At 39.3% G+C, this 13,769-nt stretch overlaps 2 protein-coding genes across 2 annotated transcripts in view; one reads left to right on the top strand and one right to left on the bottom strand.

The window, feature by feature from the left end:
* FMN2 (formin 2) overlaps positions 1 to 13,769 on the bottom strand; it is a 268,229-nt gene that overhangs the window by 201,863 nt on the left and 52,597 nt on the right. The gene's annotated exons all lie outside the window — the stretch shown is intronic.
* Positions 3,849 to 8,424, top strand: LOC134366482 (hydroxymethylglutaryl-CoA synthase, cytoplasmic-like). Its single transcript, XM_063082883.1, is given in 5 exon segments — positions 3,849 to 3,868; positions 6,854 to 7,009; positions 7,011 to 7,149; positions 7,151 to 7,327; positions 7,429 to 8,424. Coding segments are annotated over 5 exon segments (1,488 nt in total).

Below are 13,769 nucleotides of genomic sequence, written 5' to 3' on the forward strand. Positions count from 1 at the left end.
CCAAAAACACCATTTCCATGTAGGTAGACTACCATAGCCACCGTAATTGCCATGGCTGCCCCAATAGTAGCTAGTCTCTGTAGCAGCAGTCACAGCCACTGCACAGATGGCACGCCAGACTCTCAACTACCTTGACACAAGGAGAGACACCAGAGAAGACCAAAAAAATAAATAAATAAAATAAAAATGAAGTGGTCCTTTCTCTCCACAAAGCACACTCCAGAGTAATAGAAGAAGCATCTGATTTACAATAATATGGGAGGACTTGATCACACCCGTCTCAGCACTGGACAGATCATTTAGACAATGGAGAGAACAAATCTGTGGATATCGGGGGGAGGGGGAGGGAGAGGAAATGGGAGAGATTGGATAAGCAGCATAAAGAATAAGTATGATTGGTAACAATGAATATGCTAATAAAAAATAAAAAGATATTCAGGAAATTGGTGGAAACTCAATCTATCAAGAAATAGGCAATTCTTTATACTGTAATGCTCTTGCATTTTTAATAAATGAAAGCAAATGTGCTTTTTGTTTCCATATGAAAAAGTAACACAGTAGTAGCTACTAGAATAAGAATCATAATAATTATAAAAATATTGGTATTTAATGCTGCCATAAATTTACAAATAGTTAATAAATACTTATCTGTTCCCTTCCTTGGCTTTTATTCACTCCTCTTTTTATTGGAAATAGAAATGCATTTTTAAAAATATAATACTCTCTAATTTACTCTGAGAGTTTAAGGTTAACACTATTAATATCTACATTCTTATGGCAGGAGATAAGAATCTGCACGTGTTATCTTTAACCCCACAAAACCTGGTGGCAAAGGAGGAACCCAGGGCTCACAGATGGTCAGTGACCCACATAAGGTCAGTCTGCTAGGAGCACAGCCAGGTATTGAACACACTTTTTCAGACTTTGAGCTGGTGCACTTGCTATTTTGTTGGCTTATCGCTAAGTGCATGAGAGAAGAGAGAAGTCACAAGGTCATCTTTGTAGCTTCCTTCCTCTCAGTGAAGTGGCTGAGTACGTGAACATTAACAAAACGCAAGGCAACAAAAGAAAAAATAAACAAATAGGGTTATATCAAACGAAAAAGCTTCTGGACAGCAAAAGAAACAATTAATAGAGGGGAAAAACCTACAAAATGGGAGCAAATATTCACAAACTATGCATCCAACAAGGGATTAACATCCAAAATATACAAGGAACTCTAACAACCTAAGAATAAAAACAGAAGTTACCTAATTAAAAAATGGGCAAAGGAGCTGAATCGGCATTTTTCAAAGGAAGATGTACAAGTGGCCAACAGACACATGAAAAAATGCTCAACATCACTAAGCATCAGGGAAATCAAAACCACATTGGGATATCATCTCATGCCAGTTAGACTGGCTATTATCAGAAAGACAGAGAATAACAAATGCTGGCAAGGATGTGGAGAAAGAGAAACCCTCCCACTGTTGGTGGGACTGTAAACTAGTGCAGCTGTTATGGAAAACAGTGTGGAGGATCCTCAAACAACTACAGATAGAACTACCATACCATCCAGCAATCCCACTTCTGGGTATATACCCAAAGGAACTGAAATCATCATGTTGAAGGGATACCCGTATTCCCATATTTAGTGCAACTCTATTTACAGTAGTAAGAATTGGAACCAACATAAATGCCCATCGACAGATGACCGGATAAGGAAAATGTGGTATATATACATAATCGAATACTACTCTTCCATGAAAAGGAATGAAATTCTGTCATTTACATCAACATGGACAAACTTAGAGAAATTATGCTAAGTGAAATAAGCCAGGTACAGAGAGAGAAATAATGCATCTGCACTCATAAGTGGGAGTTGGAAAAAAAAGAAGAAAAGAAAAAGACAACAATCACAATAATTTCTTGAACTTTCAAAAGGAGAGAAGAGAATTAAGACCACCAGAGGTGGGAAAGGGGGAAGGAGAGGGGGGGGGGTTGGAAAAAATTGTAAACAAAAAATGTTTACATGGTATAATGATAAAATTAAAAATGAAGATAAAAAAAATTACCAAAATGCAATAAATAAATATTTTGTAGTACTTGAATTCCGATCAAAATAGTAGACTAGATGGTACACAGCATCACCATCTCCCACAATCAACTAATTTACAACTATTAAAAAGCAACAACTGCCAAACTGGGGCCACTAGAGCTCAGGGGAAGAGGAGGAGAGACCTATAGAGTTCATGAAGGCAGGAGAAGCCACGACAAGAGAAAGAAAGGACCATTCTGACCATTTTGAGCCCTGGCCATTTCAAGGCTGGCCCTAGTGAGCACAGGGAGCCAAGAGCTGGCAAAAACCACTGCTGTGCCCTTCTTACGAAGTTGCTTGGAAGTTGCAGGGGAAAAGAGGTCCCTGGTGGCCCCCAAGCCAGGAAGACCACTAACGGAGTCCCTGTGGACCAACATAGGAGTGTGTGGCCACAGACAACTGAAAAAAGGAGCCACTCAAAGGCCAGTGAGTCATCTCAAGGGACCAAACATGGCCCATCCCATGGGAAGTGTATGGAGTACAGGCAGTGGGGGAGACAGGCTCACTGGGAGAACATTGAGGCACAGCATGGACAGCTAATCTGCCCTCCAATCAGCATAGGCCCACTCAGTGGAGACTGATCAGGAATAAAGAACTGCAGGGAGTGCATTTGCTGAAAAGACTCAGGCCCAAACCAGAGTTTACACACAACCCAGGTGTACCAGACCTCACAAGACCTGGAAGTACATACAAGGTCAAGAATTAAACACTGAGGAGCACAAAAAGCCTTCCCCAGAGAATCAGCAGCAAAGCAACAATTTAGCACAACCACAAGGCTCAAGTTCTGGTTCCCACAGGAAGTTTCCCCATTTTAGAGAAGTAAGCAAACCCTACCCCCTCCCCCTCAACTGCTCCACAACATCTTAGAATGTTTTTAAAAAGATAGTAAATAAATATTTTTTAAAATGTGTATACTATAAAAAAAAATAAGACTTTGGGGACTGGAATGGAATGACTGTATTTCCTATGTGAGGGTGACATGAGTTTTGGGGGGATAGGTGCAGAATGACATTTTGGATGGGTTGTCCTCCCAAAACTCATGTGGAAATCTGATCCCCAATTTGGCAGCATTGGGAGCTGTTTGAGTCATGAGGGCGGATCCCTCATAAATGGATTAATGCTCTCCCTGGGGTGTGGGTAGTGAGAATTCGTTGTTTAAAAGACCCTGACACCTCCCCACTCTCTCTTGCTTCCTCTCACCATGTGATCTTCCTATACACACAGGCTACCTTCCGCTTTTCACCATGAGTAGAAGCATCCTGAGGCGTGCTGTAAGCCAAATAAACCTCTGTTCTTTATAAACTTAAAAAAAAAAAAAATGTAGTACTTGAGCTATGGCCACAGCAACTAAAGATAGGGAACTGGAAATATTATAACTCCTACTTTTTATTATCTTTATAGAGGATGTTATTGGTCAAACTATGACTACTGTTCAGATTACAAACACTTGAGAAATGATCTGGGAAGAAAATAACACATGATTTCTCTTGCCAGACACCACAACCACCATAATGTTTGTTTGGAGAAGTGGTGTATTCACACAAGAAAAAGAGTAAGAATTAAGATACCACAGAACAAATAAAAAATACAATATTAAACGTACATAGTGTTAATTAGCTCAATTCATAAAAGATGTCACATCTGAATTGAAATACTTAGATCAGCGATATTCAGCCTGTGATCTTATCAGCTAGGGACTTTATGAAAATGTGGACAAAATAGGTGGCTTCTTAGGCATTCAGAAGAAAGTTAATTATCAATCAGGCATAGAATGCAGGACAGAAACACCGGGTGAGTAATGCACTGACAGGAGGGGCTGAGTAGTACCCTGGGAGAGGTGCTTAGCCGGTGGATCAAATTCTGTCATGGGAGAAGATGATGCAGTTATGTGATTTTTTTAAGAAGTATTTGACCTATATTTAGAAGATCATTTCCATTCAACTTGTCATCTGAATTGTTGGTTGACCTTGAAGGGGGAAAAAAAAAAATCACTCAAGTCTAAATGTTTCTTTCTAATCACACATTAGGGAGGAAACACATCTAACCAACCTTGTGGCATTGATAAGAATAATCTACACAACACTGGTAATTCTCTGAACATCACCCAGGGAGGTCAGTTGACTTATCAACGTCATAGCAAATTCAGAAAAAGACAGCAAGGTTTTCCTACATCCAACTAAGTATACAAACGTTCCTGTAACATTTATACTCTGAGGCCTTACAAAATTTTAATGTTTTTTAAAAAAATCCAAGCTGAATTTGATTTGGCATTCTGGCTGGATTGAATATTTAACACATCTAGCAATATTCAGCTGAAAGAAAAAAACAAACGAAAAACAAATGAGAAAGGCAGGATCTTGTGCAATTAGGGGATACATTTGGAGTTAAAATAAAAATAATTTTAAACCCTGGTTCCGACTCTTAATCTTGAACAAGTTAATTAACCTCCCTGAACCTCAATTTTCCCTCTGTAAATTGGGATATTATGAGATAATTTTTGCAAATCATGGTGCCTCAGTATCTAATGTGTTCAGTAAAGAGCACCAACTAAAGTTATTAATAAGTTATTATAATCATTCACTAGTTTCACCTTCAGATAAGCCAGACTTGCAGATTTTTCCATTATAACTGTTATTCTGAAAAAAGTAAAAATAAATCATAAAGTATAGCAATGCATAGCCTTAACAAAGCTATTATTTCTCTCAGGACTAACATCTCAAGGAAAGCATTAAACTAATGTAACAATGACTAAGAAAGCACTATTTTATTATTATTTATTTATTTTAAAGAAAATGTAGTTTTATTAATATTATTATTAATTTTTTTTACATCGTAGGATGTTGATGCAGAGCAGTTGGGCAGTTGGAAGGGAAGGGGAGAGCGGAAAGGGGAAGGAAATGTGATGGAAGGCGGAAGTAGGAGGGGTGGGATTGAGGCCTGGGGCACCCCCTCATTCCCACAGGGGATGTGGGAGGGGCTTCCAATGGGGGCTTGGTCATTGCTGGGCAGGGTGCAGATATCAGGGGGGTGTGGCAAAAGCCTTCACCCCTCACCACTCCATCTCGGGAACCTGGGGCCCTTCTTGCTGGGGCTTGGTGGTTGTCACTGGGCTGGCCGAGCAGGCTGGGGTGTGTGGCTGCCCCCCAGAGCACTGGCTCGGGAGAGCCTGGGGTGTAAGAAAGCACCATTTTAGTGAAACCACACACTCTCACAGATTTCTTACTACCACACACATACTTCAGTTCTTAGGAGTAATTAATTGTGAGCAATTACTTTATGCCAGATAAACTGGGAAATGCTATAGTTCAAGTTATAAACATTTCTATAGCTTCAGAAGATGGCCATATAAAGTATTAGCTATTAGCACAGCACTGTAGAGGAAATAATAATTTGTCATATTAAATAATGTAATATCTATTGTTTTATAAAGGCAATAGTTAAATGCTTTTTACCACCAAAAGTTTTCTAAGTTTCATTTTCTAGATTTCAGCCAGCACAGTTAAAAGTAAATGAACTTTGTTGATAACACCAAAGTCAAGTGTTCAGATCCTCATACTAGCCATCAGCCAAAACATAAAAATAAAAAGAGTAAATGAACTGAAAATTGAATAAGTCTATTGTTCTGCCACTCTTTCTAAAGTTTTGAAAAGCCTGCTCAAGTACCAAAGTAAATCTTTTTGTTTGTTTCTAGATCTTTTCTTCCTTCTTTTTGTCCTTCTTGTGTGTTACCATTATTCAGGTAATTGACAATGGCATCTATTATTCTAATATATATCTCAGTTCTTCAGTGATTCCTACTAAGCTGCAGATGTTCAAATTCCATCTTCTTGGTCATAACATTTTTACCTTTTCTGGAGACAGGTCTTGACAAACCTTTTCTATTGTGCATGAGGCCTTCCCACTGCAAAAGTGGGTTCTCTCTCTTACCATCCCAGGCCAACCAGGATCTCCAGCCTGCCAGATTTAGCCTGCTCTAAGTCAGGTGTTGAAAGTATTTTTTAAAAGTCCCTCCTACGAAGTAAGTTCAGGTCTCTACTACAACTTGCCGTTCCTGCTCCCACACTGTTAATGACACTGGTTTCCTGACTAAGCATGGTTTCCTAAGTATCACTTCCTTTGGAAATGCAGCATAAGCAAAATGGGTGAATTCAAAGGAAACCCATATGCAGAGACTGCATCTTTTGAGCAGTAATCAATAAATTTTAAGTAGCCCAAAGTAAGTTTTCATAAGCAGTGAATGGTTTAGAACTGATACAAATGGTTTTTGATCTGCCTTAAACCCAGTTGAACATTTCCTGCTGCATGAAGCTCTTTTCAGTGATACACATTCATAAAAATCTCACGTTTTAGCCACTATTAAAAAAATAAGGCAGGGGCCGGCCCCGTGGCGCACTCGGGAGAGTGCGGCACTTGGGAGCACAGCGGTGCTCCTGCCGCGGGTTCGGATCCTATATAGGGCTGGCCGGTGCACTCACTGGCTGAGCGCAGTGCGGACGACACCAAGCCAAGGGTTGCGATCCCCTTACCGGTCACAAAAAAAAGACAAAAAAAAAAAAAAAAGGCAACTAATTAAGTTTGATGTGCCAGTATCCAAACAATCAGCTAAGGAGTGCTTTAAGGAACAAACTGTGAACTGGTCACCAAAAATTTTGAGAGTATGGATACTGCCCTTTCATGCCTCTCTCCCTTTCCTTGGCCACCACAGGGTCACATTTGATGCCCAAAGTAAAAAACAGTGACAGACCTGAAGACTACAGTTGTCTGTCCTTCACACAGCTCTTTCACCATACCTGGGTCACTTCCTTTGAATGCAGAAGCTTGCTGGCCAACAGATAGGGGAATTGTTGCCCTTGAGATCTATTTTCCTTCTCAATATGTTGATCAAGCAGAGTTGGAAAAATATGATGGTGTGGATGCTGGAAAGTGTACCATGGCTTGGGCCAGCCAAGATGGGCCTCTGCACAGATAAAGAAGATATCAACTCTCTTTGCATGACTGTGGTTCAGAATCTTATGGAGAGAAAGAACCTTTCCTATGATTGCATTGGGCAGCTAGAAGCTGGAACAGAGACAATCAATTATTGACAAATTAAAGTCGGTGAAGACTAATTTGATGCAGCTGTCTGAGGAGTTTGAGAATACAGATACAGAAGGAACAGACACAACTAATGTGTACTATGGAGAAACAACTGCTGTCTTCGGGGCTGTGAACTGGGCTGAGTCCAGCTTTTGGAAGGGATGGTATGCCCTAGTAGTTGCAGGTATATTGCTGTACATGCCACAGGAAATGCTACAGGTGGAGCTGGAGCTGTAGCTCTGCTAATTGGGCCAAATGTTCCTTTAATTTTTGAGCAAGGGCTTCATGGGACACATATTCAACATGCCTATGACTTTTACAAGCTTGATATGCTTTCTGGATATCCTATAGTAGATGGAAAATTCTCCATACAGTGCTACCTCAGTGCATTAGACCGCTGCTATTCTATCTACTGCAAAAAGATCTGCACCCAGTGGCAGAAAGAGGAAAATGATAAAGATTTTACCTTCAATGATTTTGGCTTCATGATCTTTCACCCTTCTTATAGTAAACTCGTTCAGAAATCTCTAGCTCAGATGCTGCTGAATGACTTCCTTAATGACCAGGACAGAGATAAAAATAGTATCAATAGTGGCCTGGAAGCCTTTGGGGATGTTAAAAATACCTATTATGATAGAGATGTGGAAAAGACTATTATGAAGTCTAGTTCTGAACCCAAAATAAAGGCATCTTTGCTTGTATTAAATCAAAATGGAAATATGTACACATTTTCAGTTTACGGTTCCCTTGCTTCTGTTATAGCACCGTACTCATGTCAGCAATTGTCAGGGAAGAGAAGAGATTCTGGTTTGACTGCCACTCTGTATTCTCTTAAAGTTACAAAAGACATCACACCAGGGTCAGCTCTTGACAAAATAACAAGTTTATGTGATCTCAAGTTAAGGCTTGACTCAAGAACTTCTGTGGCACCAGTTGTCTTTGTTGAAAACATGAAGCTCAGAGAGGACAGTTATCACTTGGTCAACTATATTCCCCAAGGTTCAACCGATTCACTCCTTGAAGGGACATGGTGCCTGGTTAGAGTGAATGAAAAGTGCAGAAGAACTTATGCTTGGCGCCCCTCTCCAAATGATGACACTTTGGATGAAGGAGTAGGACTTGTGCATCCAAACGCAGCAAGTGAGCATATTCCAAGCCCTGCTAAGAAAGTGCCAAGACTCCCTGCGACAGCGGCAAAACCTGAAGGAGCTGTCATTGGTAATAAAACATTAAGATACGCTGTAAGGTACAAGACCTCAGGGCGGGGGTAGTAGGGTTATGGGTATGGGAACATTTAAAGAAATAGGACATCTGGGGACAATTTTAAAGGATTACATGTTGCTTTAACTTTTAAGTGGCTGACATGGAGCCTAGAAAAATATTGTGTTCTTGGGAGAATCTCTGCTCAGTTTGCTAACATGCTTCCTATTCTGGTCTAGCCAGTGCTAAATGTACTCTGATGTTAAGGGCTCTGTAAAACCTCATACCTCTCTGGCCATTTGTATGCATGAAGTTTAGTCTTTAAAAATGGTATAAGGAATCGAGTGCTTCTATCAGAAGAAAGCAGAGGTTTTCTATACTAGAGTCTCCTATTTAAACATTCTTTTAAAACATGTAAGAATTTTGTACTTGAACAAACAAGATTTCTAAAAATTTTTCTAAAATCTGTGGTTTTTGAAAAACATTTCTAGCTTAGGGAATGTGTTCTTAGGACGTGATGTGCACGATCTGTGTTTGAAAGTGGCAAGACAAATCTGTTTTTTTCTAAAATTTATAAATCCTGAAAAGGAAGAAAAGAGCTGGTTCTGGAATCTTTCAGTCCAAGCTAGCAATAACAATAGCCATTGTGATGACCTCTGAAGAGAGAGACTCTTGCACTGAGCAGGCTTCTGGTAGAGAAAACATGGTACATTTGGGAGCTGTGGATATAACTTTATGTGTGCCCCTAAATCAGTTCCTGAGGGATTATGTTGTTATGAACAGCACTGAGATGTTGGAGGTGTGTATGAGGAACTTTCTTGTTGCAATTCTTCTTTGCACCTTATTTTAATAGATAAATAAACATTTTTATGACTGTCTTTTTAAAAATTTAAAGTGGAAAGGAATGATAGGCACAGGGCATTATTAAGTTACTTGTGATGCTTCAGTGTTATAAATTCCACTTATGAACCAACAACCTAAATTCACAGTATAAGAGTTCTTTTCTTTCTTTCTTTTTAAAAATCTGTTCAATAAAATAAGAAGGTACAGCCCAAGTTTTTTATGTAGTCTGATTAGCCAAAAAGAATATTCCATTTTAAGGTCTAGAAGTAGGATTTATAAAATGTTTTCTCAGACTTTCAAAAAAACCCCCAAAAACTATCATATGGGATGAATAAGAAGATTGGTTAGACAGTTTTGTAGATCTTTTTGGTGCTGAACTATGACATGAGCTTTACAGATTGTAAAAGAGAAATAGTTGGAACTACAGAACTAAATTTTTAAAATTTTAATTGCCATTAAATTTTGTGAAGTTTCAGTTATCTAAAATGAACATAAACAAATATGAAATTTAATGTTTCAGATTGCAAGGTAATATGTAATGTAGTATTTGTAAGACAATATTAAGTAGTAGTAATGATTTGTACAGTCATAACTTGTTAAAATGAATTTGTTTTAACATCCACTGATGCAGATTAATAATATAAGTTTAGATTTAAAGAATGGTAGGAAAATTGTGCATGTAATACTTTTGCATGTATTGGAAGTTTGGTATGTTTTGAAAAGAGTAATTTAACTTTTGGGTGCCAGGAAATGGGTTTTCTCAAAGTCCATTGCCAGTAATGGCAGGCCTGGTAATACTGGCACAGACCATTAACCATATAAGTTATTAATGATGAGGTGAATAACTTTGAAATAAAGTTTTACAGAACTTAAAAAAAATATTTTGGGAAGTATGAGTTATTAAAAATCATGATTCAATAAGCCATTGCCCATCCAATCTCCCAAACTAGAAACCTTGATCTTTGGCAACCCTGCACCTCCTAAATCCAGTAAGTCACCAAAATCAGTCATTTCCTTTTCACTATGTCTCTAGAATTTGCTTTTCATTCATCCCCATCACTCTGGGCTCTGATACCTAGTTTAAAAGATTTCCATAATCTCTTACATGGTTACTATATCCTGTATCCTGTCGCTCACCTCCCACCGTGCAGTAAGTCATCTTCATCAAAAGCAAAGATGAGTATGTTTATCTTTTGCCACTAAAAACCTTTGAGATTTCCATTGATTTTGAGCTGGAATTGGCACTGCTGATGTGCACATGAAGTTGCCTTTAACGGTGCCATCTGCCCATCCCTGTCTCCTCCCATCCTTCAGGACCACCCTTTGTTTCTGTCACTGGAATTGCTCACTGTTTCCTGCACGTGCCGGTATCTTTCAGAGCCCCATGCCTGTGAGGCAGAAATTAGTTCTTCTCCCAAGAACAACTTGACTTTTTCACCTTGCAAACTCCTACTTTACCTTCAACTGCTAGTTCAAATGCCATCTTTCTGGAGCGGGGGCCTCCTTCCACTTTCCCAGGCATAGTTACTTGCTTCATCTCCTGTGTCCCCCACAGCACTTTGTAGCATCTGTACCAGCATTTTACTCTGTCTAGACTGTGATTTCTCTCTCACACATTGTTGATCTGCTCCCCACCTGCAGGTAGAGTGTAAGCCCCCTAAGATATGGACTATGTATTATTCTTAACTGCATAGGCCCTGTGGCTGTTAACAGTTACTGAATCCATTACTACATATTAGCTTTATCATGCTCTATCAAAATTTAAACCAGGAAACTACTGGGTTTAAATCATAGCCCAAACATTTTTTAGAAACTGAGTTATGGAATCTTGGCTTCCTTTCCTATAAAATAGTAATACAACCAGTTCAAGGAGTACTTGTGGAGAACTGAGTGCAATTAAATGAGATGATATATGAACTTTGCTTGGATAAAAACAATGATCAAATGGCTTTGGCATCAACTCAGCACCCACTCTGGGCTGGGCACTGCACCAACCCCTTTACAACCCATGTAGTAAAGACCATTAACCCTTGCCTTACCAACTAGGAACCAAGGCCCAAGGAGAACAAGCAAACTGACCAATGCCACATGGTAAGTACACAGCGAGGCCAAGACTCACACCCAGTTGGGGATACACCATATACTCTATAACATTCTTGTACATAAATCCTCCCTCAAATTGCTTCTGTTTTCCTCATTTTAGAGATAAAAAAAAAAAAAACGATTGAAATAAGTAACTTACCCCAAATTTTATAGCTACAGAGTGAATAAACTAGGATTCTAATCCAAATGTCTAAACTCAAAACTCTATAGCCCTTTGGTCCAAATGCCATGGACTATTACAAAAGGCACAAACATAGTACAAAACAGGGAAGAATAATATAAGGGAACTTTAAAAAGTTCATGAAAATATTTGTTTATTTTTTAGTTCTATTTTTCCAATAACTTTTTGAAATACCTTCATATATACCCTGGAAAAGTACTTGTGTTGTGATAATTCAAAGTAAAGATCCCCTCTCGTTAAGGTTATCAGGAAAACCTTCCTGGAGGAAGACAGGTATTAAAAATATTTGGAAAGTAAAACTTCAAATTAAAAAAATGTTAAAAATTATTAAATTAAAATGTTTTCATCACAAAGAAGTAATAAATTTCTACAATGATGAATTTGCTAGCTACCCTGATTTGATCATTATATTATCACATACATGTATTGAAATATAACTCTGTGCCCCACAAATATGTACGATCAATACATTTCAACTAAAAAATAAATTCTCTAAAAAATAAAAATAATAAAAGCCAAAACAATGCAGGAAGAGATTTCAGGAAAAGGGGAAAATCAGATCATGGACACAGAATTGTGTGGTGTGCTTGGGGACAGCAAGCCTGGCTCACCAAGGGGAGCAGGGAAAGTAAAACGGGAGAAGTAGGGAGAACGGAGGGCCTCGGATGTAGTCCTGCATTAAATTAGGTTGGAACGAGAAGCCCTTGATGAGATTTGAGAATTAAAGTGAGATAAATCAGACGTGGTCATTGTAAAAATGAATCAAATGAGTAGAGAGTTGGAAAGTGGGGGGGACTAATCCAGGCAAGAAGCCTAAAGCAGAGTGGTGGTGGTAACCCAGGGCTCGAGAGGACACAAGTGAGAGGCACAGTGAGTGCCATCAGAGCAGATGGCAAGGTTCTGAGCCTGGGGGAGAGCAAGAATAGTAATGCCTCTCCAAGAAAGTGGGACACTTTTAAGAAGCAGTCGTTTCAGATAATGCTGAATCTAAGAAGCCAGTGGAACATGGAGGTGGGTTTTCAGCAGGCAGAGAGAGATTACAATTAGAGCTTGCAGAAGTGAATGGAGATTATACCTTGCATACAAGTCAGTATGCACGCATACATGTGATAACTAAAAATCTGCTCTGACCAGGTCAGCTGAATCATAGTACCTTTGGAGATCACATCTGCATATCCTAGAAAACATCACCATAAGACCATTTTTACTTAGAAGCAGACATGATGGCACCAAAGTCATAAAATAGCCTAGAATGCTCCTTGAATCTCCTACCCTAGATCCCTGCACATAGGATGTAACCTAGTAACAATCCCAAATCTGCACATCTTGTACACCAATTGGAAATGGATGTAATGATAGGTGGGGCTGTCCTCTTCTCTCTCTCCTTTGATTCTTCCCCCTTCTTCTGATTACAAAATGCTAAGCTTTGCTGGCCCCTTCAGAGTGGATTTCTCATGGTGACCTGACCTATGCATCTCCTGGGTTGCCATCATCATATTAGCTCAATAAATCCTATACTTTATATCCTCAGTCTCAGTTTCTTTTAGGTCAACATTCATAGGCCTCAAGACAAAAATGAGGGGAAAGGGAAGGAACGAGAAATCTAAGGACTTCACATTGTGAAACCTCTACATTTTAACAGTAGGGAAAAGAAAGGAGAAAAAACAGTGTTTTGCAGCAAGCCAAGTGAGGAGGAGTTTTCAGAAAGTATTGGTTAATGGTACCAAATCCTACCAGAAGTAAAGGAACGTGAGTTCTCAAAACTAAGGAAACATTCATATCTTTCAGAAATATCTTAAATACTTGATGGGACTGAAGATTAAATAATAAGGGACCAGACAGTGGCAAAAACAACTTCTCCAGGAATTTTGTAAGAGGAGGAATTCCCCATAAGAGGAAGTTGAGGAAGTGGCAAACTTCATAAAATGGCAAACTTCCCAGTAAAGTTACAGAAAGCATCCCACCTCAAAGGAACAGGCTGGATGGTTGCTGAGAAGAATTCAGGAAGGCATCTGGAACAGGGAAGGACCAACAGAAGAAATGAAATGGCTGCCAAGAAGTAGAGTCAGCCAACAGCTCAGACTGTACCTCTGGAAAGTGAGCAGATTTCAGTGCCACCGCACTGTGGCTTTCTCCAGTAGTCACTGGCAGCTCTGAGCAAGGGAGAAAGAGGGGGTGAGCAGCAAAGTAGATACCCTGGAAGGTCATAAGGCTGAGAAAGGCTTCTTTCTGCATGGATCTGCTTAATAGAGCAGCAAGGGCTCCAGAAATAGAATTCCCTAAATTGTT

The sequence above is a fragment of the Cynocephalus volans genome, chromosome 18, assembly GCF_027409185.1.
Source record: "Cynocephalus volans isolate mCynVol1 chromosome 18, mCynVol1.pri, whole genome shotgun sequence".
NCBI classification, from domain to species: domain Eukaryota; kingdom Metazoa; phylum Chordata; class Mammalia; order Dermoptera; family Cynocephalidae; genus Cynocephalus; species Cynocephalus volans.